This window comes from Festucalex cinctus, chromosome 3 (genome assembly GCF_051991245.1).
Source record: "Festucalex cinctus isolate MCC-2025b chromosome 3, RoL_Fcin_1.0, whole genome shotgun sequence".
NCBI lineage: Eukaryota > Metazoa > Chordata > Actinopteri > Syngnathiformes > Syngnathidae > Festucalex > Festucalex cinctus.
The window spans coordinates 22,000,197-22,027,785 of NC_135413.1; the positions used below are offsets into that span (position 1 = coordinate 22,000,197).

Below are 27,589 nucleotides of genomic sequence, written 5' to 3' on the forward strand. Positions count from 1 at the left end.
TGTGACTAGCATACAGACTATGCGGATTGTTATAGTAGTTTATTTTTTATAAAAAAAAAAAAAAAAAAGCAAACGTTTTCCGGAGGGGGACAACCTTACCTTTGACTTACAAATTCCGTGACTTTACACATAACATAACAAAAAAACAAACAAAAAAACACACACACACACACAAAACTTTTTTTTTTCTTTACAAGAAAAAATACACTCAACTGTATCGTATTAAAACAAAAAAATAAAAGCATATGCTTTCTTAATAACTTTCAAACTCTGAACTGAGGACGAAACGTGACTGTACCTGGTCGTCCATCGTCTTCTCTTGTTCGACCTCTTTGGTGTCTATTAGCGGTTGGCAGATCAGCTGACGGTAAAAACTAATGCCTGTTTTAAAGTTTGCTGCCGCCATCTAGTGGTGGAGGTTTGAAGAAGCACAACTGACACACTGAGTTGTTTGAAATGATCTAACATGACAGAATGCTTTTCAACTTAAATTGAATTAAAAAAAAAAAAAAGATTGCGAGGTGTAGGCAGCACAGCTTTTGTTTGATCTTGCCTTCCTGTCACCAGCGGTACTGATAAGGGGATTCTGCACATACCTGCTACAGGCTGCTGGTGTATAAATTGCCATTTGATACACACACACCTGTTGGCGCAGGCTATGAGCCTCAGTCAGCACAGCAGTAAGATACTGTTCTGCACTAGCAGCCTGATTTTAACAGGGAGCATATCAAGATGGACACTTTACATGGGGTGAGTTGGGTGAAATGCATAGTTTTGTGCTAGATGTGTTCTTTTCAATGTCTACTCCTTGTAGGTGACCATCATCCTGCTCTTGTCCCTCCCACGGCGAGCAATGTCATTTAATAACACCTCAGGTAGGACCTCAGCTCGTTACTTATGGAAGGCTGTTAACCGACTACTCAAAATATTTTATATATATTAATGTCCAACTACTAGTATGCACTTTGTTCTCACAAGTCAGATAAATCACCGCCCTAGTAAGTTTTTCCCACACGCCCCAAACATTTTGCCTGGTTACCCTTTTTACAGGAACTTGCATAACTGAACAAACTATTATCCTTGACTTCTGATTTCAAAAAAACAGTAATCCATCAGTTGTGTATATTTAATAATTTGATGAGACGAATAAACATTTATTTGGTTTCACAGTCAGAACAGCCCTCTGAGGTAAGCCTGTAACTACAAAGGTGACTGTGACAAATAAAAAAAGTTCAACACCCCTGAGCTAGTAGTAAACCCCCCTCCCCATGGAGAGAAAGGCATGTGAAGAGCACTACTTTATTGAGGATCATAATCAGGTACATTTTTTTCCATCTCAAAATTTATCCAAAGTCAATTTCAATCAGTCGTTACTCACTTACTGGATCACACACAAAAAAAAGAAAAACTACATACAACTCAGTTTAAATCTGCAACCTCTTGTCAGGTTGATGCAACATACAAAATACAAATTCAGTTTCAAAATAGGCTACTTCAAGACACATACAATACAGGTACACAGATCATTCGTTCATTCAGCGGTAGTTATCAAATCATATCAAGCTTCATTCATCACTGCTATTCTCATCAGCATACATGTGCCTCTTATCTTTAGCCTTTCTTGGGAATTTTTTACCAGAAACTGAGCAGGTAAAAGGTTTCTCACCATGGTGGGTTGTTATGTGTCGTTTTAACTGTTGATTATGAGCAAATTTTTTACCACAAACTGAGCAGGCAAAAGGCTTCTCTCCAGTGTGGGTTCGCATGTGACTTTCCAAGTTCCCCTTCCGGGCGTAATTTTGACCGCAAACTGAGCAGGTGAAAGGCTTCTCTCCAGTGTGGAGTTGCATGTGTTGTTTTAAGTTTCCATTCTCAGAGAAACTTCGGCCACAAAGAGAGCAAGCAAAAGGCTTCTCACCAGTGTGGGTTTTTGTGTGTTGTTTTAAGTGTGCCTTGTGAACAAAATTTTGACCACAAACTGAGCAGGTAAAAGGCTTCTCTCCAGTGTGGATTCTTGTGTGTCTTTTTAAGTGTTCCTTCTTAGCAAAATTTTTACCACAATCTGAGCAGGCAAAAGGCCTCTCTCCCGTGTGGCTTCTTGTGTGTATTTTAAAGTGTTCCTTCTGAGCAAATTTTTTACCACAAACTACACAGGTGAAAGGCTTCTCTCCAGTGTGGAGTCTTGTGTGTATTTTTAAGCTTTCACTCGCAGAAAATCTTTTACCACAAACTGAGCAAGTAAAAGGCTTCTCTCCAGTGTGTGTTCTTGTGTGTATTCTTAAGTTTTCACTCGCGGCAAATGTTTTACCGCAAACTGCGCAAGCAAAGGGCTTCTCTCCTGTGTGTGTTCTTATGTGTGTTTTTAAGTATCCCCTGTGAGCAAAATTTAGACCACAGACTGAGCAAACAAAAGGCTTCTCTCCAGTGTGTGTTCTTGTGTGTATTTGTAAGCATGTCTTGTGAGAAAATGTTTTACAACAAACTGAGCAAGCAAAAGGCTTCTCTCCAGTGTGTGTTCTTGTGTGTATTTTTAAGTATCCCTTGTAAGCAAAACTTCGACCACAAATTGAGCAGGCAAAAGGTTTGTCACCGGTGTGGCTGACCATATGTCTTATCAATAGAGACTTGCAGCTAAAAGTTCTACCACACTGAAAACATTTCCACCATGTGCCATCAGTGTTACATGTCACATCACCATCAGACTGTTTATAGTCGTCAGTGTGAGGAGAGTGTGACGTGTCTTCATCATCTGATATTAGAGCTAAACGGCCGGCCGCTTGTAATTCTCCTCTGTGGTTCTCATCCTCTTCTGTTTGTTGTCTTGAGCTGCTGCTTGGAGGCTCCGCCCCTTTGTTCTCTTCATACTGACATTCATCTTCAATCTTGAAATGGACACCAGTCACTGGCAACTCTGTGAAATCCTCCTCCTCTTTAATGTATGGTGGCAGCGGCTCTTCTTTTATGCTGGGAGGCTGTGGATGCTCCTCTTCTTTAACTTGAAGAGGCTCCAAGCCCTCCTCTTTCACGCCAGGGAACTCTGGCTCCTGCCGCTCAGGACAAAGATATTTTTCACCGACGTCTGCGGGACACAAGGTTTGGTAAAGCCAATTTATTGTGATGTATGTACTTTATAATTAAGATCATCACATGGGCCACATGAGTAAAAGAATAACAAATCTCGCAAATGCTACTTAGCGGCTATTTTTTGGTGTTAAGGCCACACACTAAAAAAATGAACTTCCAAACCTTTTAATATGTTGACCACAAGACTTTTGATCGTGAACATAATTTTGACCCTGATAAAATCATTTTTACAAAAACAATGACTGTAGTTGCAATTGTGATTATATGGACTATCAATTCAACATGAATATAAAAATGAAAAATGCACTTTCAGTTATACACTTGAATAGCAGAAGTTTGTATAGAAACTTTACAAAAATCAAATAATATTTGACTAAATTAAACCGTTTCAAAGTAATTGCCATATCAGAGAAATGGCATGAGAAAGAAAAAAGTAAGTGGCATGGGACTCGAAGGATATGAATTGTTTGCACTTAATAGAGAAAATAAGAAGGGAGACGGTGTTGCAGTATATGTGGACAAAGCTTATAGATGCACTACAGTTGAATGTTCAACTAATAGAGACAATGTAACGGAATGTCTTACTATTGAAATACATAGCATATTGTTGAAAAGTATTGATTGAACAAGTGATAAACCAGCTCTATTCAACACACCTCGAGGCTGCTTGCAAAAGGCGTCCAGCAGTTGACGTTGTCGCTCGTTCTCCTCTTGTGCTCCACAAAGCTCCTCCTCTTCGTACTTGACTTTGGTGATTGTGAACATTTTCACACGATAGTCACGACACTTAATGCTTACACTTGACGCCTGCTGTATCCTTTTTCGTCAACTTAGCAGCTAGCAAGCTAAGCTAGGCTAAAATAAACAGGACCGAGAGATTTCGACGAGCGCTGTCTGATACGATTTTAACCAGACATGAAATGTAGCAATTATGTTTGACTTCAATAAAGTAGTGACAGACGCACAGTGTCGATGTTTAAGTTCTTCTAGTACGAATTCAGGATGATAGCGAAGCGAAGCGAGTGTGACTACGTAGAAGCAGCCTGGAAAGGGCCATCTACACAGGGCTTGTGTCACGTGAAATCTACGGCAACTCCAGTTGGACAAACCTTGTCAAAAAAATACTGTATAGTTACCTAAAACACCACGTCTTTAATATACACTCATTTGGATAATATATATATATATATACATAATTGCATTTTCACACGGATAGTTCCTTGTATAGTACAGTGTAAAAAAAAAAAAGTCAACTCGACTGTTTCATAACACTTTGGTCATCAATGTAGTTACATATCACGTTCATCTCTCCTCATCCGGTGATGTGCTACAAAATAAGAGCCAGGAAAAAATATATAATTGAATGGGTAGAAATACTTAAATATTGAGGTGTTGACGGAAAATAGTTATTTAGTCAGTATTAATGGATGACATACGTTTTTTATGTATTGTATGACTGAGTCATACTAAATGTAACCAGATTGAACGTTAGATATTTTGTGAATTTGCGTCAACTCCCACCAATGATTTGCGATGGTGACGACACTAACATTTGAACCGGAACTAATAAACATTCCAAAGCTATGGAATTCTTGGATAAAATTTAGACTAAATAGAAAATCTAACATGTCAACTGTACCTCTCATTCATATGGCAACAGATTGGACCCCCCATGTTTTTTTTTGTTTTTTTTAATAATATCTGTGCCCTTGGTTTTCAGAACACACTCACTAAAACGAAATTATACTGTCTTCATCTTGCTTGGACTCAAGTTTTAAACATTGTAAGTGTACACTTTCTACCGCCGGGGCTATTGTATACTTTTCTGATGTGATTGAATCCAATAAGAATAACCATCATGGCATTATATTTTATTTTATTGTTTGCATATATGTAACATTTTAAATATAAATTCAATTTCAAAATAGGGTTAGTCAAGGCACATACAATACACAATACAAGTATACACAGATCATTTGTTCAGTACCACAAACTGAGCAGGTAAAAAAACTTCTCTCCAGTGTGGGTTCTTGTGTGAATTGTTTCACTTTCCAGAGAATTTTAGGCCACAAACTGAGCAGGCAAATCGTTTCTCACCAGTGTGTTCTTGTGTGTTGTTTTAAGTTTCCCTTGTGAGCAAAATTTTGACCACAAACTGAGCAGGCAAAAGGTCTCTCACCAGTGTGGGTTCTTGTGTGTTGCTTTAAGTTTCCCTTGTGAGCAAAATTTTGACCACAAACTGAGCAAGCAAAAGGCCTCTCTCCAGTGTGTTTTCTTGTGTGTATTTTTAAGCTTCCCCTGTGAGCAAAATTTTGACCACAAACTAAGCAAACAAAAGGCTTCTCTCCAGTGTGGGTTCTTGTGTGTATTTTTAAGCTCCCATTCTGAGAGAAACTTCGACCACAAACTGAGCAAGCAAAAAGCTTCTCTCCAGTGTGGGTTCCAGTGTGCCTTTTTAAACTTCCCTTCTCAGAGAACCGCCGGCCACAAACTGAGCAGGCAAAAGGTTTGTCACCGGTGTGGCCAAGCACATGTCTTCTCAATTTAGACTTGGAGACAAAAGTTTTTCCACACTGAGAACATTTCCAACGTTTGCTCTCAGTGTGACATGTCAGATCATCGTCAGACTGTTCATAGTCATCAGCGTGAGGAGAGTGTGATGTGTCTTCACCATCTGACATTAGTGCTAACCGACTGTTTGCTTGTGATTCTCCACGGTGGTCCTCATCATATTCTGTTATTTGTTGTCTTGAGCTGTTGCTTGGCTCTGCCCATTTGTTCTCTTCATATTGACATTCATCTTCAATCTTCAAATGGACACCAGTCACGGGCAACTCTGTGAAATCTTCCTCCTCCTCTTTAATGTATGGTAGCAGCTGCTCCTCTTCTTTTACGTTGGGAGGCTGTGACTGCTCCTCTTCTTTAACTTGAAGAGGCTCCCAGTTCTCCTCTTTCACGCCAAGGAACTCTGGCTCCTGCAGCTCAGGGCAAAGATATTTTTCACTGACGTCTGTGGGACACAAGATACACATGGTTTGGTAAAGTAAATTTATTGTGATGTTCACATGGGCCACTTGGGTGAAAGAATAACAAAGCTTGCAAATGATATGTATTTTCTGTATTTTGTTCCAGAAATCACTTCTCAACTCTGTAACCCTTGAAACACTGATTGTTCCGGACATTTAAAAAAGGAAACAACAGAAAATTCACTTATTTCATCTGCATATAGCTTGTTTAAAAAAAAAAAAAAGGCAGAAACTGCTTTTTGCTGTGTACAAATGATACAGAGATGTGAAAAATGAACAAGTAGTTCTGAAAAATGTACCGAAGCGACTGAGAAACTGAAAGAGTCGCCTAACAAAGTGCCCGGAAGAAGATTCCTTTCAAAATACATCTATATTGAAAATAATTGATTAAGCAAGTGACAAACCTGCTCTGTTCAACACAACTCGAGGCTGCTGGCAAACAGCGTCCAGCAGTTGTTGTTGTCGCTCGTTCTCCCCTTGTGCTCCACAAAGCTCCTTTTCGTATGTAACGTTCGTTATTGCACACATTTTCACCGGCTAACAAACTAAACTAAACTAAACTAAACCAAGCAGCTAAAATAAGTTAAGCTAAGATCAGCTAAACAGGGCTGAGAGAATTCGTCTGATCCAAATTTAACCAGACACGAAATGTAGCAATTATGTTTGACTTCAATAAAGTAGCGACGGACGCACAGTATCGATGTTTAAGTTAGTTTTCAGTACGAATTCAGAATGAATAATTATGAATGATAGTGAATCGAGTGTAGCACTGGCTCCGCAGCCCGGAATCGTGCCTGGAATGGAGTATCTTTTGTCATCTACGGGAACACCAGTTTGACAAATCTCGTGTCACTGGAATTTTATATTCTTAAACACCATAAAATAACATGTTCAATTCTAGATTCATTTAGAGAATAAATAAATATTTAAACTGCAGTTGAGCATTTAAGACACGTTTAGTGTCTTGTTCATTTTTGAAATGAATACTAATTTTGGTTTTCCAGCCAGGTCCCTCTGCTGGTCAACAGTGACATAACACTGTAGTCACGCAATATCAACACGCACAGTGTAAATATAACCAGATTGAACGAGACATTTTGTGAATTTACGTCTCCTCCCGTCAATGGTGGAAGTAGAAATGAAATCACAAAATGTCTCTTGTTCAGTCTGGTTACATTAATAGGACGTTGTGACTCACTCTGTAAATACATTTTTTTTAAAAACACAAAAAAAAACGCCATCCATTAATATTGAAGTAAGTATTGGTAAACCCCACAGTATTTTTTTAAAAGTATGTACTATAACCATATATATCACATATTTCCTACACTCTTATTTTGTAGCACATCACCGGTTGAAGAGATGAAAGTGATAGATGTACTGATGAACGGTGTGTTATAAAATGTCGACTTTACAGCAACATTATACAGTACAGGAATTAAATATGTTCCATATTCGTCCGACTGCAGTTTAGAGATTTCTCATTTGTTCTCCAAATGAATATATAACTATGCAAACAGTTTTAGGCTGTATATTAAATGTTTCCCCGTTACATGAGATGTGTCCAATTGCTATTTCCGTAGATTTCACCTAACGTAGTTACTCCATTCCAGACTGCTTTTACGAGCCATACATTCACTATAATATAAAATTCATAATATTTCATCCTGAATTCGTACTGAACGAACTTTAACATGGATACTATTGCTACATTTCGTGTATTGTTAAATTTGTATTAGACAGTGCTCGTCGATATCTCTCGGTCCTGTTGAGCTTATCTTAGCTTAGCTTAGTTTAGTTTGCTCGTTAATATCGTGAATATCGTGTGAAAATGTACAGAAAGGAGCTTTGTGAATCACAAGAGGAGAACGAGCGACAATGTCAACTGATGGACGCTGCTGGCAAGCAGCTTCGAGTTATGTTGACCAGAGTAGGTTAGTCACTTGCGTCATCAATACTTTTCAACAATATGTATTTATTTTTTAAAGGACCGGGCACTTTTTTACGTTAGTTTTGTAGTTTGTCTAAATTTTCTCAGAACTACTTGTAACATGTTCATTTTTCACATCACTGTGTCACTTGTAGGCTATATAGCAAAAAAAAAAAAATGTTTATTATTTTTTAAACAAGATGTATGCAAATGAAATGATTATGTACAATTTTCTGTTGTTTCGTACAATTAGTGATACGCAGTGAAGATTTTTGAACACTCGAAGCTTTCCACCAAATAGGTTCACAAAAAGGTTCTGCTTGTGAGGCTTCATGTGCACACAAACCACCCTGCTGGCTAAAATTAAAACTGTAATTTGTACTACTTAGGCTTTTTGCTGTCTTGCAACGGTGTTGGTTTGGGAAAAAAATACACTATTTAGTCGAAAATACACAATTTGTAATTTTATTTTTTTATGTATTTATTTATTTTTATTTATCTGTAATTGAGTAATATTTGTTTTGTGTATTATTACTTTGGATTTTTTAATTACTTGTTAGGGGGGGTTATCATGAATCTAATTAATGAAATGCTGACTGGCAACTGTCTTCTAGCGTACACGTCGTACTGGCCACTGTTAATGTTGGACGCGGAGGGAGTATGCATGTGTGTATATATATATATATATATATATATATATATATATATATATATATATATATATATATATACACACACACACACACACATATATATATATATATATATATATACATACACACACACACACATATATATATATATATATATATATATATATATATATATATATATATATATATATATATATATATATATATATATATATATATATATATATATATATACATACATATATATATATGTTATGTCTGGAACAATCAGTGTTACAGAGTTAAGTGATTTCTGGACCAAAATACAGAATCAATACGAATCATTTGCCAGCTTTGTTATTCTTTCACTCATGTGGCCCATGTGATCTTAACTATAAAATCACAATAAAGTGACTTTCCCAAACCATGTGCATCTTTTGTCCCGCAGACGTCAGTGTAAAATATCTTTGCCCCGAGTGGCAGGAGCCAGAGTTCCCTGGTGTGAAAGAGGAGGAGGACTTGGAGCCTCTACAAGTTGAAGAAGAGGAGCAGCAACAACCTCCCAACATAAAAAAAGAGGAGAAGAAGCTGCCACCATACATTAATGAGGAGGAGGATTTGGAGCTTCCTCAAGTTAAAGAAGAGGAGCAGCTGCGACCATACATCAAAGAGGAGGAGCATTTCACAGAGTTGCCCGTAACTGCTGTCAATTTGAAGACTGACGAAAGTGAAGATGAATGTCAGTATGAAGAGAACAAAGGGGAGGAGCTTCCAAGCAACAGCTCAGGACAACAAAAAACAACAGAAGATGATGAGGACCACTTTGGGGGATCACAAGCAGACAGCCGGTTAGCTCTAATGTCAGATGGTGAAGACACGTCTCACACTGATGACTCTGAACAGTATGACGATGATGTGACCTGTCACACTGACACCAAACGTTGGAAATGTTCTCAGTGTGGAAAAACTTTTGTCTCCAAGTGTAAATTGAGAAGACATATGATCGGTCACACTGGTGCAAAGCCTTTTAACTGCTCAGTTTGTGGTCAAAGTTTTTCGATGAAGAAGGGCTTAAAAAGACACACAAGAACCCACACTGGAGAGAAGCCTTTTGCCTGCTCAGTTTGTGGCCGACGTTTCTCTGAGAAGCGAAGCTTAAAAAGGCACATGCTAACCCACACTGGAGAGAAGCTTTTTGCTTGTTCAGTTTGTGGTCGAAGTTTCTCTGAGAAGGGAAGCTTAAAAAGACACACAAGAACCCACACTGGAGAGAAGCCTTTTACCTGCTTAGTTTGTGGTCAAAATTTTGCTCGCAAAGGAAGCTTAAAAATGCACACAAATAAACACACTGGAGAGAAGCCTTTTGCATGCTTAGTTTGTGGTCAAAATTTTGCTCACAGTGGAGGCTTAAAAATACACACAAGAAAACACACTGGACAGAAGCCTTTTGCTTGCTTAGTTTGTGGTAAAAAATTTGCTCGTAATCAAGATTTAAAAAGACACACAAAAACCCACACTGGTGAGAAACCTTTTGACTGCTTAGTTTGTGGTAAAACATTTGCTCACAAGGGAAACTTAAAACAACACACAAAAACACACACACTGGTGAGAAGCAATTTGCCTGCTCAGGTTGTGGCCTAAAATTCTCTGGAAAGCGAAACTTAACAATTCACACAAGAACCCACACCAGAGAGAAGCTTTTTACCTGTTCAGTTTGTGGTAGTAAACAAATGATTTGTGTACTTGCATTGTATAATGTGTTTTTTGACTTGCCCTATTTTGAAATTGAATTTGTATTTTAAAATGTTACATGAGTGCAAAAAAAAAAAAAAAATGTTGAAATCGAATGTTTCATCAACCCGACAAGGGGCTGCAGATTAAAACTATCTGATGGCTATAATCTGGCTGGCATGTGTACATGTAAATGTCCATTTATATGCACTGTGCCTTGTATATTAAAATTTCTAAAATGACAGCAATTTTAAATAATTTACATTTTTTGTGATCTATTTTTATTCTTAAATATTTTCTGATATGTATTCTGTGGATAAGTGTTGAGTCAGTTTTTACAATGTTTTGAGTGTTTTGACACGAGAGCTAATTGTATAGTTTGTCATTATTTCTATAAAGTTCATATCCAATAAGGGAATGAATGATTGATTGAATTGATTTGGGAAAAACCTTGATTCATTGTGGTGAGATGATGAAAATGTGTACTTGATTATGATCCTCAATAAAGTACTGCTCTTCACATGCCTTTGTCTGGATAATGTGCACACACAACTGAAAAGGTGGTGCTCCCAAGATGCTATGCCAGTTAAGTGGGGATTCGGGGGTCCTTGTGCTGTGACTCAGATGGGGTCGGGTCTAATGTGCACATAAGGTTTGAGGCAGCTACTGCAGACGCCAAAGCCTCAGATGAGATTGGTTCAAACTGTGAGAGTGAACTGGTGGACAAGGATACTGAGCTTTGAAGTGTTATATTTATGGAGAACTGATGGCTGATTATTTACTATCTACAGTAGTTTGAGATCTTATTAATGAAAAACAAGAAAATCATCAGTTGACTAGGGCGAGTGTGTGTGTGTGAAAAACGTCCATAGGGACCTCACAGCAGTCGCTGCTGGGGCCCTAATAATAATTAAGCGAACTACTTTACTGCTGTCCTGCTCTCACAACACTACTAAGCCTAACTAGTTACGTTTTTTTCCCCTCTGTCTAAAACAGCGCGTGCAGGCTCTGTGTTTGTGGAGGAGGCTCTTCGAAGGGCTATTGAGCTGACTGATGGCGCCTACGCTCACACAAGCGAAAGGTCCACAGCATCTTGCCTTGCAACACCTCCCAAAAGATTTTTTTTTTCCCCAACAGTTTTGTGTGGCATTTTTAGGGTGAAGAAGTCTCTGACGGGAGGTGCCCTGAGACCAACTGATCTGCTGGCTCACTTCAAGCAGACCCAAAGCACAAGCAGGGCGCACGTTCGAGCCGCAGAGCTGCTGGACAACACGGTGGAGCTGATCCGAGAAATGGTCTACACGCACACTATGACGGAGCCCAGCGGTCATGGTATGAAAACTAAAACTAATACTTCATTAGGTACGCCTGCATGGTCATGATGTGTTAATATAATATTGTGGTTGCAATGTGCGATTGTGAATAACTGGAGGTGGACAATTTATACAATTTTGCTGGTCTGTCAGCACCTTGGGCATACTTGTTTTTTCATTTGTATGAATGTGTTTGTCCCGCAAGATCTGCTGAGTGAATCGGATGTAGAGAATCTACTACAAGCCACTGGCTGCTTAGCTCAACTGCACACAGCCGGATGTCCAACTGGCTGCATGGCAGAACGCTACAGGTCCATCACTGCCCACTGCAACAACAGGTGAGCTCTTGATTATTTTCTTTCATTTCTCTTGCTAAAAATACCACTCAATTTTATTTATAGAACACTTCAAAACCAACTGCAGCTAAAAGACAGTTTTGTACGTACAGTCTGTCATATGGTGTTCCACAAGGTTCCATTTTGGGACCTCTGATGTTTTCACTGTCTGTGCGTGTATATATATATATATATATATATATATATATATATATATATATATATATATATATATATATATATATATATATATATATATATATATATATATATATATATATAAGGAATTTTGTTACTTTTCCACCTGCTCAGACAACATCCCAGATGGGGCTCTGCAAACATTCCCTATTCTCGCTGGTTGCCTCCGGAGTATGAAGACGCATGGGGGACACCAAGAGGCTGGGATCAAAATCACACCTATCACAACTTCAGCCTGCCGCCAGTAAGACTTACACTCTAAAAACAGTTCAACAAAACGTTCATCAAAATGTGTACAAAGGGAACAACCCAACTTTTTCATTTAACGCAAAAAGTTGGGTCAAATGAATTAAAATCGGCTTGTTTTGCACAACAAACACCCCTAACCATGGCCCCCCACCGCCCCAAACACACACACGCACGCACACAAATGGGTTGCTGTGTGATTTAATCATTTGACCTAACTTTGTGGGTTAAATAAATAACTCAGAATTAAGGTTTAATAAATAACCCCCAAAAAATTGGTAACTGGTTTATCTGTTTTGTTTGAATAAGTAGCCCAAAAAAACTTTTTAGGTTAAATAAATAACCCCAAAAAATTGGGTTATCCGTTTTGGGTTGAATAAGTAACCCCAAATGTTGGGTTATTTAACCTTTTAGGTTAAATAAATAACCCCAAAAAATTGGGTTATCCGTTTTGGGTTGAATAAGTAACCCCAAATGTTGGGTTATTTAACCTTTTAGGTTAAATAAATAACCCCAAAAATTGGTTTATCTGTTTTAGTTTAATAAGTAACCCAAAAAGTTGTGTTTCTAGGTCAAATAAATAACCCAAAATGTTGGGTTATTTTACTTTTTAGGTTAAATAAACAACACAAAAAGCTGGGTTATCTCTTTTAGTTGAATAAGTAACCCCAAAAGTTGGGTTTTTAGGTTAAATAAATAACCCCAAATGTTGGGTTATTTAACTTTTTAGGTCAATAAATAACCCCAAAAATTGGGTGATCTGTTTAGGTTGAATTAGTACCCAAAAAAGTTGGGTTATTAAGCGTTTTAGGTTAAATAAATAGCCCCAAATGTTGGATTATTTAACTTTTTAGGTTAAATAAATAACCTCAAAATTGTGTTATCTGTTTTAGTTGAATAAGTAACCCAAAAAATTGTGTTTTTTAAGTTTTTGTGTTGAATAAACAACCCCAACAGGTGACTTGGTTCCTTTTTTGACCCAGCTGTTTTAGAGTGCAGCACTCACCACTATCTTCTCAGTCCTGTTGACAGCGGGTTCGCCTCCTCACCTCTCCTTGTTGGTCTGCACAGGTCCGACTGGTGTCTCAGGAGGTTCTGTTCACTCACAATGACAACATCTCTCTGGACTCCACTCTATCCCACCTGCTGGTTGAGTGGGGCCAGTGGATTGACCACGACCTGGTGCTGACCCCGCAGAGCCCCAGCACGGTGGCTTTCCGGACCGGGGCGGACTGCACCCGAACCTGCAACCGGGATTCGCCCTGCTTTCCCATTCAGGTGTTTCAATCTAATTGCTTGAAGGGACTGTTGTGTTTTGTTAGAACGTAAAGTTTTTCCCCTCAGATTCCACCATCTGATCTTCGATATGGCATCCAGAGTTGTATGCCCTTCTTCCGCTCTGCACCGAGTTGCGTGGATGGAGTTGGGCCCCCTCTGCACCGTGAGCAGCTCAACGCCATCACTTCCTTTGTGGACGCCAGTATGGTGTACGGTAGCTCTGATAGTCAGGCTCAGGAGCTACGCGATCACTCCTCGCCTCTCGGCTCGATGGCTTGCAACTCGCAGCACTCGGACGGGGAACTGGCTTACCTGCCCTTCTTGCCACGCCCGCAGGCTCATTTGGATCCCTGCGGCCCGAGAGAGGGCTCCGTGCCACGGGACAATGCCACGTCCTGCTTTCAGGCTGGTGAGTACAGTCCGCGATGGACATCGTGCCAAAAAGTCAGCTGGGATAGTTTTTAACATATATCATGTAACGATAACGGTAATATTAAAATTGCCACAATATCGTCGTCGTCATTTCACGATATGAAAGGCAGCATATCTGTTGAAAAGGTGAGGGTGTATTCCATTGGTACAGTTCTAGCACCTCTGGCGCTTAGTTTATTAGTGCAGTTTAATTTTAATTAGGAATAATGATAATAATAATGCATCAGAAATGGCCAAGGCTGTGGTCATCACTACTATAAATCGACCATACCAGCAAATATTTCTCAATAGCTTCATTGAAAAAAAAACAAAACAAAACTTTTGGTCACTTCATTCGAACGCAACATTCTGAACAACATAGATGCTTTGCGCCGTTGAGCCAATGAGCACATGACAATGACATGGCCAAGCCTATTTCTCTATCACTGCTGTTATTATGGACAAAAACACAATATTGTGTATTAGGGATGTAACGATAACAGCAATATCGCTATATCACGATATTAAAACTGACACAATATATCACCGTCATGTCACGATATTAAAAGCAGAACATCTGTTAAAAAAAAAAAGTCAGGTTGATTTCCATTTGTGCAGTTCTAGCACCCTCTGGTGGCTAGTTTTTTAGTGCAGTTTAATTTTCAGTATAATGAGCTTTTTAATGTCACCAAACTCACTGCAATATCATAATTATTATATTGTGAATGTGACGTTCATATCGTGATATTTATCATAATCTTGATGTTGGGATATCGTTACATTCCAAATTGTCATCAGCTGTAACTGAAAATAATAATAATAGTCTTTTGACAAAGTAAGTAGACAGTACAGATACGTTTTGTACTCAGTAAATCACTTTTCACACTGCACTCATTTTATTTAGGCTTCCTCCATTGTAAGTATTTGCACATTGTTACTTCGCACCACTGGAGTTCTTGAGTCATGTTTGACAGGCGATTCAAGAGCCAACGAACATCTCGGCATGGTGGTCCTGCACACAATCTTCCTGCGAGAACACAACCGTCTGGTCAAAAAGCTACATGATCTAAACCCCCACTGGAGTCCCAACACCCTCTACCAGGAGGCCCGGAAGATCATAGGAGCCATCCACCAGGTAAAATGTTTCCAACATGGCAGTCGTTGTGGACTTTGGATATATAAAGGACTTTTTTTTTCTTCAGTGGTAGACTTGAGTCTTGTTACGTTCCAGATCCTAACGTGGGAGCACTACCTCCCGCGAATCCTCGGAGAGAAGGCCATGTCCAGGCAGATGCCTCCCTACAAGGGTTACGACCCTGACGTGGATCCCAGCATTGCCAACATCTTCGCCACCGCCGCTTTTCGTTTTGCTCACGTCACCGTGCAGCCCGTCGTGACCAGGCTTGGGCCCGGGTATGCCGCAAACTCCCAGCATCCCTCGCTCCCCCTTCATCGTTCTTTGTTCGCCTCGTGGAGGGTCGTCCAGGAGGGTAAGATGAGACATGGGAATTAAGTGCTGTCCTGATATTGATGTATGGTGTCGTCATCAGGCGGTATAGACCCAGTGCTGCGTGGCCTCTTGCTATCTCCTGCCAAGCTACAGACTCCTGGTCAGATGATGGTGGAGGAGCTGACAGAGCGTCTTTTTCAGGCGCAAGGCGGAATGCCTCTGGACCTCGGGGCACTCAACCTTCAGAGGGGCCGGGACCACGGCCTGCCAGGTACCAGCGTTGACTCGAAAAGCCTCTCACGCACAAACTTTTGCTGACCTACCTCAACTGATCCCCAACCAGGATACAGCTCATGGCGAAGGTTCTGCGGTCTCTCCGTTCCCAACACAACATTGACGCTGGCAGACATCCTGGGTAGTCCGATTCTAGCTCACAAATTCCAGAAACTGTACGGAACACCGCATAACATTGACGTGTGGGTGGGGGCCATCTCTGAACCGGCTCTACCCGGAGGCAGAGTGGGACCACTCTTATCCTGCCTGCTGGCCAGACAGTTCAGAGCTCTGAGAGATGGTGACAGGTAAACTAATCTATGGTCAGGCTCTACTTAACAGTTTTAGTCACAGGAAATCTCCTATCTCAGGGGTCTGCAACCTGCGGCTCTGGGGCCACATGTGGCTTTTTTTTAGTCCTCTAGTAATCTAGTAGATTTTTTATTTTTTTTTACATATTTGTTTTTATTTATTTAGATCAAATATTCTTCAAATTAATGAATCATTTGGGGGGGGGGGGGGGAGCTTAAGAATTAAACGTGTTTTTTTTTTAATCACAGTCAAAAATTTTAAGTTGTCAGAAAGAGACGAAAGGTAGATGAAAAGTTTTTAAAATAACCTAAAAATGTCCAAAAAGTGTGAGGAAACGCAGAAATTGACCATACAATGTCCATGAAATTGCCAAAAAAATGTCAGTGAATTGAATAAAAAGGCAGAAAAGAAAATGTTCAACTGGTAATCATAAAATATCCAAAAACAAAAAGGCAGAAAATAACCATGAAATGTCCATGAAATTGCCCCAAAAAAATCAGAAAATTGAATAAAAAGGCAGAAAATAAAACATTCAAAAACTATGTATAAAATTTCCAAAAACAAAAGAAGAAATTGTGAAAATTACCATAAATGTCCATAAAACATAAAATCACCAGAAAATGTCAGAAAAAAAAATGCTAATTTAAAAAAAAAAGCAATAAAAAGTCCAAAACGGGAACAAGAGAGGCAGAAAATGACCATTGACCAGAATACGTCCATAAAATTGCCAGAAAAATGTCAGAAATTTGACAAAAAAGCAGAAAAGTCTAAAAATATATGAAAAACAAAGTATCAGAGAGAAAAAAACACAACAAAAGGCAGAAGAAAATGAATGTCAAAGTATTGGATCCTGCATATTTTTGTGTTATGGTGTAGCTCTAATTAGCTCTTGGGCCCTCAGTACATTTGCCTAGCTAGTACATACACACTGTTCATCACAATGTTCAAATGTTTTGAGGTGCCATACAGATTTTGTTTTCTGATTTGGCCTAAAATGTCTCTTTTGACACTAAATGTTGGTGTCTTCTCTGAAGGTTTTGGTGGGAGAGGAAGGGCGTGTTCACCAGCGCGCAGAGGACGCACCTCCACGCCGTCTCTCTGTCCCGAATCATTTGCGACAACAGCCACATCACCCACGTCCCCAAAGACCCCTTCACACGCACAGAGAACCCGGATGCCATGCTGACCTGCTCCAGCCCGCTCATCCCTGACCTCGACCTCAGCCCGTGGAAAGAACCACACTCAGGTGAAGACCAAAAAGCCAAGTTTGTCCATAAAAATGTTGTGACAATTCGGTAACCTCTCTCCCCAAGATCCAAACTGCGGTCCCATATCCAGAATTCAGTCCGGCTACACCCTGCTCTGCGACAATGTGATCATGTATGAGTGTCAACCTGGTTTTGTGCTGCAAGGTTCTTCATCTATCAGCTGTGACGCACAAAGACAGCAGTGGAGCTCCCCACCGCCAACATGCCAGGGTATACAAATTTTACTTTTAATACATAAAAAGTTGTCAAAGTCATATTGATGCCATTCACAGCAAAATTGACCATGATTGCTTTCATTTCAGACATAAATGAATGTGAACAACAAATTCCTGTTTGCCCCCACAACTTGGAGTGTCTCAACCTGCCAGGCTCCTTTTCTTGCTCAGGTTGGTTAATAAAGACAATTTCTCAATCAAAACTCTTACAACACCACCAAACTACACGCTGTGTTTAGTTCAGCATTTAGCTTGACTTGTGACTATTACTGTTTATTTGCACGGATCCAGAGTTCTCCTCGCCATCTGCCGTGTTGGTCGTGACGGCAGCCATAGTCGTGCTTGGAGGTGTTGCCGGAACGCTGATGATCCTTACCTGTTTTCGAAGGCAAGTCACCACAAAAACATTCGACACCAAAATCTCAACTTTTCAGTCTTTTTTTTTTTTTTTTTTTAAATAGGAAAAAACAGTCCAATGTTTGATAAAAATCTTTATAATGTTTTTGTTTCAGGTTTTTGCCAAACAAACAAGAATCAGGCTGTGCTGGATGTTGCCAAAGGCAAAGTTTAGCTGCCACTTCCTAAAAAAAAAAACTGCAAATTGAGTTTCATTCCTGAAGCAGCATGAACAAATATGAAGGAACGAGCTTGTGTTTTGTCCTTTGTTCCATTACATCACCAAACACTCAATGTACTAAATTATGAACAAATGATTTATTGAGTTCTCCTGCAAACTGCATCGTGAGGCCACGGAATCGGAGCAGTAAGTTTACAACAAGCTTTGGAACAAAATAATTTGGACGGTAGTGAAGAGAGTTGTAATTCCCTGAACAACCTCTAGGGGCACCACATGGATTTTTGTCACTCAAAAACAGTGATTCAAAGATGGCACTTCTAGACAAGTTTATTTGGTAATCACAAATATACAGTATCATTCAGCCTAACTTATTAAAGACGGAAATAAAATGTGAATAAAAGATGAAAAAAAAAACATGCAACCCTAACGAACTAAGATAAGAAGCAATGGGAAAGGTGAATGGGGAAAAAGATGGAATTGTTTGACTTGTCAAACCTTTATTTGGTATCAAAAGTTCTTTGTGCGCTAGCTTTTAAACTCAAACAGGTGTTAAGAGTTGGCCCGCCCCTTTAGTGCGTCAGAAGCAGGCTTGGCTTTGAGGCCAAGTTTTTGGACACAAAACCTTGGAATTTAGCAAGAATTGACATGCCAAGGCTTCACAAAAACAAGACATATCTAAACACGTTTCAAACCCTAATGCTATCATCAAGTTACTTAATCCGCTAAACTTCTAATTGGCTAAACTAGATGACTGCATTAATTACACACATCGTTCATTTGAGGTAGACATACAACTTTAACACTTTATACACAAGAAAAATGTTTAGATACAAACAGTCGTGTAATTTGGATTACGTCTGAGCGGGCAGGGTGATTGAGGTTATTCCGATTGTTACCACTTGGGGGCAATCTTGGTCTATGGTAACTTCCAAGGAATGTCATCAACAAATGTACTGGACAACTTAATAAGACAGTTCTGACAGTTCACTTTATAATCAATCGTAAACGCTAGTTTGGCCTAATAAAGGCTATCAGATCTCCATAGGCGTCTAGTTACGCGTTTCCTGTGGCTGTAAAAGCGGAATTTAAGTCCCTTGCTAGAACAGAGTTCAAAGAGTTTTGGACTCTTGAATGGTCCGTGGTATGTGTAGAAGCCACAGTTGATCCAGTTGAGTGAACACTTTTCCAGGAGGGAAATGTTTCACAAGGAAAACAAAAATCCTGAAGGTGACGGGGCAATAATTGCTACACAGGTGAAAGGCATCACTCTAGTGTGTATTTCCATGTGTTTTTTTAAGGTTCCCTTGCGAGCAAAGTTTTTACTACAAACTGAGCAGGAAAAAGGCTTCTCTCCAGTGTGGGTTCTTGTGTGTGAGTTTAAGTGTCCATTGTGAGCAAATTTTTTACCACACACTGAGCAGGAAAAAGGCTTCTCTCCAGTGTGTATTCTTGTGTGTGTTTTTAAGTATGCCTTTTGAGTAAATTTTTTACCACAAACTGAGCAGGAAAAAGTCTTCTCTTCAAAGTGGGTTTTTGTGTGTCTTTGTAAGTCTCCATTACAAGCAAAATTTCTACCACAAACTGAGCAGGCAAAAAGCTCTCCAGTGTGGGTTTGTGTGGGTTTTTTAAATCTTCGCTTCTCATAGAAACTTTGACCAAAAATTGAGCAAGCAAAAGGCTTCTCTCCAGTGTGGGCTCCTGTGTGTATTTGTAACTGTTCCTTGCAAGTAAAATTTTGACCACACACTGAACAAGCAAAAGGCTTCTCTCCTGTGTGTGTTCTTGTATGTATTTTTAACTGTTCCTTGCAAGCAAAATTTTGACCACACACTGAGCAGCCAAAAGGTTTGTCACCCTTGTGGCCCATCACATGTCTTCTCAAATGAGACTTGCAGCCAAAAGTTTTTCCACACTGAGAACATTTCCAACGTTTACTGTCAGTGTGACATGTCACATCATTGTCAGACTGTTCGGAGTCATCAGTGTCTGACGTGTCTTCACCATCTGACATTGGAGCTAACTGGCTGTCTGCTTGTGATCCTCCACGGTGGTCCTTATCATATTCTGTTATTTGTTGTCCTGAGCTGCTTTTTGGAGGCTGCGCCCCTTTGTTCTCTTCATATTGACATTCATCTTCAGTCTTCAAATGGACACCAGTCACGAGCGACTCTGTGAAGTCCTCCTCCTCTTTAATGTATGGTGGCAGCTGCTCCTCTTTTTTTATGTTGAGAGGCTGTGGCTGCTCCTCTTCTTTAACTTGAAGAGGCGCCAAGTCCTTCTCCTCTTTAATGTATGGTGGCAGGTCCTTCTCTTTTTTTATGTTGAAAGGCTGTGGCTGTTCCTCTTCCTCAACTTCAAGAGGCTCCAAGTCTTCCTCCTTTTTCACGCCAGGGAACTCTGGCTCCTGGTGTCTTGGGCTGCTGCTTGGTGGCTCCACCCGTTTGTTCTCTTCATATAGCCATTCATCTTCAGTCTTCAAATGGACACCAGTCACGGGCAACTCTGTGAAGTCCTCCTCCTCTTTTATGTATGGCGGAAGCTGCTCCTCTGGCTCTGGCTCCTGACGCTCAGGACAAAGATATATTTCACTGATGTCTGCGGGATACAAGATACACAAGGCTTGGTAAAATTAATATTATGTATGTTATATTTAAAAGGTGCACGATGCAAGATTAGACTCAAATTTTAGTGTTAAAATAACCATATTTTTCACCCGCACGTTTTAAGAATTGTATGGACAGAAGGCACCATTGTGGCACAATGACTGTTGCCCCTATTTTTCTTTAAAAGGAAAAAATGTTGGAGCATTCGGGCCAGAATCTTTAACTGTGGCTCTGAGCATGACGTCATGCGCGTGCACGCTATCGTCCCTGTTAGCTCTCGCAATTGTTCACGCAACTTCACGGACAGGACAGCTAATTCAAACTGGATTTAAAGAGACCTGCGCCCGATACGTCTCAATCCCTTATGGAGACTCCACGGAATACAAAGAAGTAAAAAACTTTCAGACCAGCGTCACAAGAGGACGCAGATAAATATAGGAGCAGCGTTTGTCAGGTGGAGAGAGCTAAGAGCGAGCCTGGGTGTTGATGATCCACCAACGCACTTTCGACAACTCGTAAGCAAAAGTCATGGAAAATGCACACACAAAATTTAAAAAGACATATAAATCGCAGATATATTTGTGCATCTGAAAAACACATGAAAAATCAAGAAAATGTTTGTGGATCTAAAAAAACATGAAAATCGTGAAAATATTTGTGTATCTGAAAAACACGTGAAAATCACAGATGTATTTGTGGATCTCAAAAACACGTGAATCACAAATTTATTTCTGTGAATTTTTTTTTAGACAAACCTCTCCCCATAAATATTTTCCCATTGTAAATGATAAGAAAACTGAACATACATTGTTGTATTTGAGTGAAACTTTTCACGCGACTCCCTATAGACTTGGAAGTTTGTTTGAATGGTGAGTTGACTGCTGCAAGTTTTATTTATTTTTTTATTTTTTATTTTTTTGTTACATGTACTGCTGCTAATGCTCTGTGATCTATGGATTTGTTGTGTAACATCAGATTGTGTTGATTTAAAAAAAAAAAAAAAAAAAAAAAAAGCGTTTCTGAAATAAAAATTTAAATCAAGCAGTTAGCCGTCCCAGACATCCAAACGAGAAAATCAAGCTATATTTCAATTTTGGTGTTTCTATTTTAAAACGAAAATCAAATAAAATATATATAGATTTTTTAAATAATATATTTTTCGAAACATGATATCTAATGAACAAAAGAGACACGGACCCGGTCCAAATAAATACAGACATAGCGTATTGTTGTAAAGTATTAAGTGACAAACCTGCTTTGTTCAAAACACCACGAGGTCGCTTGCTAACAGCCGCAGATAGTTGACGTCGCTCGTTCTCCTCTCGTGCTCCACAAAGCTCCTCTTCGTACTTGACTTTCGATATTGCGAACATTTTCACACGATATTGACGACACTTTACGCTCACACTTGGCTTGCTGAGCCAATTTGTCGATAAGGATAATAAACGCGTCTCCTTTTTTGGTGGCTAGCAACTAAGTTAAACTAAGATAAGCGAAACTAAACAAAGCCGAGAAATTTCGACGAGCACCGTCTGAGACAAACTTAACCAGATACGATGTAGCAGTTATTTTTGACTTCAATAAAGTTGCGATGGACGCACAGTGTCGAGTTTAAGTTCGTTCATTAGGAATTCAGGATGAATTATTATGAACGAAATAGCGAAGCGCGTGTTGCTACGTTAAAGCAGCCTGGAATAGCGCATCTTCAGTCATGTGGAATCTACGGCAACGCCAGTCGGACAGAAGTGTTACGCTCGAATCTGATTAGGAGCAAATGAAGCGGAGGCGTGTCGAAGCTTCGGACCTGCCGAATATCACGTGACCACTGTAAACGAGGCAAGATGAAATATCATCTTCCATGTGAACAAAAGCGACGTGTAAACAAAGCAGTGGAAAAATAGTTGCTAGTTGCTTTGGGAAAGCTTTCCCACTGTTTTGTTTCATGTTTAGAAACGTTCCGTCCTCGTCGCTTTTGTTCACATGGAAGATGACCCGGAAGTGTTTACGGCGCAGCGAAGGTAACATAGTTGGCGAAAAAAACAACTTTGCGTTCCCTCGCAAAACAACTGCGCCGAACGCAAAATGTAACTGCGCCGAACGCAAAATGTTTTGCGAGGGAATGGGATGTGATTAAATTGCTGACAATGAACTTGTTGTCACAGTGTTTATACAGACATGCCCAACACAGAGTCTGAACTGCTCGAGCTTCAGTCGGCCACTGAGCGGGCCATGTAAGTACAGAGATTTGTGCTGATGAGGAGGTAAAAAGAACTATATTAGATGTTTGGGTTTTTTGATGACAGAACATACAGAGTATAGATAATCAATATCAAACATTCCTGGTTGTGCGGTTCACAGAGATTTGTGAAAATTGTGAGGCATATCCATCAACCTAAAACCTACAAAAAGTCTTTAGGAGCCATATGATAAACCTTAGCAGGAAGTCAGCCATTTTGAATTCCTTTTAGAATTGTGTGCCATTTTTGCCCTTTTTAAGAAGTCTTAGGTTTTCACTACAAAAGGTTTCCAGTCGTCTTCAAACCTTGGGTGTTTCACTTAAAGATGATGAAATGATTTCCAGGAGTGCCGGAAGTGAGAAAATACGATATAAAGCGCTGGACGAAGCCAGGAGAAAAATGATTAAAGGAACACAAGACTTATGGAAATCTAACCAGCTATTCTGTGAAATGGTTAATTTCAACTCTTCCCTGAAAAAAAATTGCCAATTTATATTGAGCAATTATGATTATACTGTACTGTATTGGGCATTTTGGAGAGTCACGTGATCATCGTGACTTATCACGTAGGTAAAATACACATTGAATTACATGGCTGCCAGTAGCAACATTGGATTCGCGGGGAATGATCGTGTCCCACGGCGTTACAACAAAGAAGCACTTCTTCAAAAGCAGTACACCCACGGAGGACACCGAAAGCCGGATAAAACTGGCAGCCCCAGCTACCGGCGACTTAAAGTTGACAGTAAACATCCGGGTGACTTTTACTCTGCTATGCTAAACTACATGTCGTGTGCTAAGCATGCTTTAGTTCACATTAGGAGCGGCCACCCCCACACGAAATAACATGAAACCGGACGTGTTGAAGACTTTACTCTGAACAGAATTGGCGCAGTATTTGGGATTGAAAAAGTCTTTTTCTTGCACATTATGTAAGCAAATTCCCATTGAAATGAGCGAAGACGGCCTCCAGGTACGCATGGGATAAATCATCACGATCAGGTGACCAGGAACATGGCGTCTCTCACGGTGGTTCGAAATTTGATACGTTAATCTGTTTAAAATAAAATTCAGGGAATAAGATGCCAGAGATGTTTGCACTTTTATTCTTTGTACACAATGCCAAACCCAATACTGGAAAACGATGCATAAGTGGTGTATAGCTTTAACAAAAGTCGGTTGTAAAAATGTCATAAATTAGATCATATCAAGCTTCATTCATCACTCCTATTCTCACCAGCACACTTGTGCTTCTTAGCTTCAGCCTTTCTTGGGAATGTTTGACCACAAACTGAGCAGGTAAAAGTTTTCTCACTAGCGTGAGTTCTTGTGTGTCTTTTAAGGTCTTGATTATGAGCAAATTTTTTACCACAAATTGAGCAGGTAAAAGGTTTCTCACCAGTGTGGGTTCTTGTGTGTCTTTTTAAATGTTCATTATGAGCAAATTTTCGACCACAAACTGAACAGGCAAAAGGCTTCTCCCCAGTGTGGGTTCGCATGTGACTTTTTAAGTTCCCCCTCTGAGTAAAATTTTGACCACAAACTGAGCAGGTAAAAGGTTTCTCTCCAGTGTGGGTTCGTGTGTGTTGTTTTAAGCTTCCCTTCTCAGAGAAACTTCGGCCACAAACAGAGCAGGTAAAAGATTTCTCACCAGTGTGGATTCTTGAATGTTGTGTTAAATTTTGCTTCCAAATGAATTTTAGGCCACAAACTGAGCAAGCAAAGGGCTTCTCTCCAGTGTGGGTTCGTGTGTGTATTTTTAAGTGTAACTTCTTTGCAAATTTTTTACCACAAACAGAGCAGGTAAAAGGCTTCTCTCCAGTGTGAGTTCTTGTGTGTTGTCTTAAGATTTCCTTGGAAGCAAAAAGTTGACCACAAACAGAGCAGGTAAAAGGCTTCTCCCCAGTGTGGGTTCTTGTGTGTATTTTTAAATTCCCCTTCTGAGCAAAATTTTGACCACAAACTGAGCAAGCAAAAGGCTTCTCTCCAGTGTGTGTTCTTGCATGTATTTTTAAGTTTTCATTCACAGCAAATTTTTTACCACAAATTGAGCAAGCAAAAGGCTTCTCTCCTGTGTGTGTTCTTGTGTGTATTTTTAGGTATCCCTTGTGAGCAAAATGTTGACCACAAACTGAGCAAGAAAAAGGCTTCTCTCCAGTGTGTGTTCTTGTGTGTCTTTTTAAGCTTCCCTTGGAAGCAAAATTTTGACCACAAACTGAGCATGTAAAAGGCTTCTTCTCTCCAGTGTGGGTTAGTGTGTGTCTTTTCAAGCTTCCCTTGTAAGAGTAACTTCGACCACAAACTGAGCAGGCAAAAGGTTTGTCACCAGTGTGACCGATCATATGTCTTATCAATAGAGACTTGCAGCTAAAAGTTTTACCACACTGAAAACATTTCCACCATTTACTGTCAGTGTGACATGTCACATCACCATCATACTGTTCATAGTAATCAGTGTGAGAAGAGTGTGATGTGTCTTCACCATCTGACATTAGAGCTAACCGGCTGTCTGCTTGTGATGCTCCACATTGGTCCTCATCATCTTCTGTTATTTGTTGACTTGAGCTGCTGTTTGGAGGCTCCACCCCTTTGTTCTCTTCATATTGACATTCATCTTCAGTCTTCAAATGGACACCAGTCGCAGGCAACTCTGTGAAATTCTCCTCCTCTTTTATGTATGGTGGCAGCTGTTCCTCTTTTTTTATGTTGGGAAGCTGTGGCTGCTCCTCTTCTTTCACTTGAAGAGGCTCCAAGTCCTCCTCCTCTTTCACGCCAGGTAATGCTGTCTCCTGTTGCTCAGGACAAAGATGTTTTTCACTACCGTCTGCGGGACACAAGATACAAATGGTTGGTAAAGTCAATTTATTGTGATGTTTATATATATATATATATATATATATATATATATATATATATATATATATATATATATATATATATATATTTACAATTTCTACAATTTTCCTTATTTCTTTTTAAGACCAAACAAGAATAGAGATGTCTGGTAAAAATAAGAGATATTAATTTTTCTTCATATTGTACAGCTCTAAATCCAAAAAGAAAATGAAGGCAACTGCTAGCCAATGCCAGATCGAAGGAGCTGCTGGCTCACAGGGTCAAGTAATATATTCAGCACCCAACTTGAATAGTGGCCAGAACGACGTGTATGCTGCAAGACTATGGAGTAAGAATCATGCCAAAACCCCGTAAATTATATTTGGTGCAAAAGTCACGTGACTGGAGAGCAGCAGGGTAATTCACAGTTCAAAGGTAGACTTCAAATCTTTAAATGAAAATCAGGACTTATGACTCCTTGCGGCGACTTCCTTGATTACAAGTTGTCATTTCTACAGGTACAAATCGCCACTTCTACAAATACAAAATTAAGATTTTTTTTTTCCTACAGGTACATTTTTTTTAGTAACAATTTTTTTTTGTTACACATAAATTTTTATACATGTCCAAATCACAACTTTTGCAGATACAAATTAAAAAAAAATTCTACAGGTCCTTCCTTTTTTTTTTTTTTTTTTTTAACTCCAACAACAATTTTTTTAAGGTGTAAGTTACTTTTACACCATATTTACCTCCATGCAAACCTGCTCTGTTCAACACACCTCGAGGCTGCTTACAAACAGCGTCCAGCAATTGACGTCGCTGGTTCTCCTCTTGCGCTCCACATAGCTCCTCTTCGCACTTGACTTTCGTTATTGCGAACATTTTCTCACGATATTCACGACACTTGACGCTCACAGTTAGCGTCTGCTCGACCAATTTGTAGAGAACAACGTCTTCTTCTTCTTTCTTTTTTTTTGGTGGCGAGCAAGCTAAACCAAGCTAAGCTCATCTAAAACAAACTAAGCTGAACAGGGCCGAGAGATTTCTACACAGTCTGAGACGAATTTAACCAGGACGCATAATGTAGATGTTAAATTAGTTCAGTCCTAATTCAGGATGAATTAGTGAAGCGCGTGTGGCTTCTGAAAAGAAGCCTAGAATAGAGTATCGTCGTCAAATCACGTGATATTTACGGCAACACAAGTTGGACAAATCTCGTGTCACGAAACACATTTAAAAAAAAAAAAGCACGTTCAAATTAATTGTCTTTTGGAAATAAGAAAAAATAAATTCTTTAAACTGTATTTGAACGAGTACGAAACATGCTTACTTCCTGTACAGTGTTGTTGTAAAGTTGTAACTCGACAACCTCAGATCTAACAACATTCAACATCAGTGCAGCGTAGCCTATCAGGTTAATTCTTATATAGGCCAGGGTGATGTGTGCTTCAAATATAAGAGCGTAGAAAAGAAATACGTTCGAATAGACATACATACGTCCATACATACATACATACATACATACATACATACAACTATTACTATTAGGAAGTATTTTATTTTGAAATGGCCGTATCAGAACCACCAAAAATCCCAAATAAAACTGGTCACAGTACTTCCTACGAATTTTTA

General features: G+C 39.5%; 4 protein-coding genes across 6 annotated transcripts; 2 read left to right on the plus strand and 2 right to left on the minus strand.

Moving 5' to 3' along the window:
- Positions 1-2,730: 2,730 nt before the first annotated feature.
- epx (eosinophil peroxidase) lies at positions 2,731-18,345 on the plus strand. 2 transcript variants are annotated; one of them, XM_077516637.1, is made up of 16 exons: positions 2,731-3,093; positions 11,400-11,484; positions 11,560-11,735; positions 11,922-12,054; positions 12,364-12,493; positions 13,567-13,773; positions 13,840-14,182; positions 15,159-15,319; positions 15,416-15,674; positions 15,735-15,905; positions 15,978-16,215; positions 17,254-17,465; positions 17,533-17,697; positions 17,790-17,873; positions 17,994-18,090; positions 18,215-18,345. In XM_077516637.1, the coding sequence occupies exons 1-16, from the start codon at positions 2,889-2,891 to the stop codon at positions 18,285-18,287; spliced, it is 2,739 nt and encodes a 912-aa protein (XP_077372763.1). In that variant the 5' UTR covers positions 2,731-2,888; the 3' UTR covers positions 18,288-18,345. The 2 variants fall into 2 exon arrangements, with proteins under 2 accessions (XP_077372763.1, XP_077372764.1); XM_077516638.1 differs by lacking the exon at positions 2,731-3,093 and adding an exon at positions 4,768-4,867.
- LOC144016045 (uncharacterized) lies at positions 4,941-7,074 on the minus strand. Its single transcript, XM_077516684.1, has 2 exons — positions 6,515-7,074; positions 4,941-6,094 (listed from the first exon to the last, which is right to left on the minus strand). The coding sequence occupies exons 1-2, from the start codon at positions 6,636-6,638 to the stop codon at positions 5,178-5,180; spliced, it is 1,041 nt and encodes a 346-aa protein (XP_077372810.1). The 5' UTR covers positions 6,639-7,074; the 3' UTR covers positions 4,941-5,177.
- LOC144016039 (uncharacterized) lies at positions 7,291-10,923 on the plus strand. Of its 2 annotated transcripts, none has more exons than XM_077516670.1 (2): positions 7,291-8,044; positions 9,121-10,923. In XM_077516670.1, exons 1-2 carry the CDS (start codon positions 7,942-7,944, stop codon positions 10,311-10,313), a joined length of 1,296 nt encoding a protein of 431 aa, XP_077372796.1. In that variant the 5' UTR covers positions 7,291-7,941; the 3' UTR covers positions 10,314-10,923. The 2 variants fall into 2 exon arrangements, with proteins under 2 accessions (XP_077372796.1, XP_077372797.1); XM_077516671.1 differs by having other exon boundaries at positions 7,291-8,040.
- Positions 18,346-18,588: 243 nt separating the features above from the next.
- Positions 18,589-27,198, minus strand: LOC144016623 (uncharacterized). Its single transcript, XM_077517963.1, has 4 exons — positions 26,707-27,198; positions 24,337-25,943; positions 22,135-22,336; positions 18,589-20,874 (listed from the first exon to the last, which is right to left on the minus strand). The coding sequence occupies exons 1-4, from the start codon at positions 26,837-26,839 to the stop codon at positions 19,481-19,483; spliced, it is 3,336 nt and encodes a 1,111-aa protein (XP_077374089.1). The 5' UTR covers positions 26,840-27,198; the 3' UTR covers positions 18,589-19,480.
- Positions 27,199-27,589: the final 391 nt, after the last annotated feature.

Coding starts and splice junctions, on each gene's coding strand:
- epx (XM_077516637.1), top strand. CDS start 2,889: ATGGACACCAGTCACTGGCAACTCTGTGAAATCCTCCTCCTCTTTAAT. Junction 15,320..15,415: donor TCATAGGAGCCATCCACCAG/GTAAAATGTTTC, acceptor GTTACGTTCCAG/ATCCTAACGTGGGAGCACTA. Junction 15,675..15,734: donor GTGGAGGGTCGTCCAGGAGG/GTAAGATGAGAC, acceptor TGTCGTCATCAG/GCGGTATAGACCCAGTGCTG.
- LOC144016045 (XM_077516684.1), bottom strand. CDS start 6,638: ATGTGTGCAATAACGAACGTTACATACGAAAAGGAGCTTTGTGGAGCA. Junction 6,095..6,514: donor AGTTGTGTTGAACAGAGCAG/GTTTGTCACTTG, acceptor TGTGTCCCACAG/ACGTCAGTGAAAAATATCTT.
- LOC144016039 (XM_077516670.1), top strand. CDS start 7,942: ATGTACAGAAAGGAGCTTTGTGAATCACAAGAGGAGAACGAGCGACAA. Junction 8,045..9,120: donor AGTTATGTTGACCAGAGTAG/GTTAGTCACTTG, acceptor TTTGTCCCGCAG/ACGTCAGTGTAAAATATCTT.
- LOC144016623 (XM_077517963.1), bottom strand. CDS start 26,839: ATGTTCGCAATAACGAAAGTCAAGTGCGAAGAGGAGCTATGTGGAGCG. Junction 22,337..24,336: donor GTGAGAATAGGAGTGATGAA/TGAAGCTTGATA, acceptor CCACCAAAAAAG/GAGACGCGTTTATTATCCTT. Junction 20,875..22,134: donor TGGTGTTTTGAACAAAGCAG/GTTTGTCACTTA, acceptor TGTATCCCGCAG/ACATCAGTGAAATATATCTT.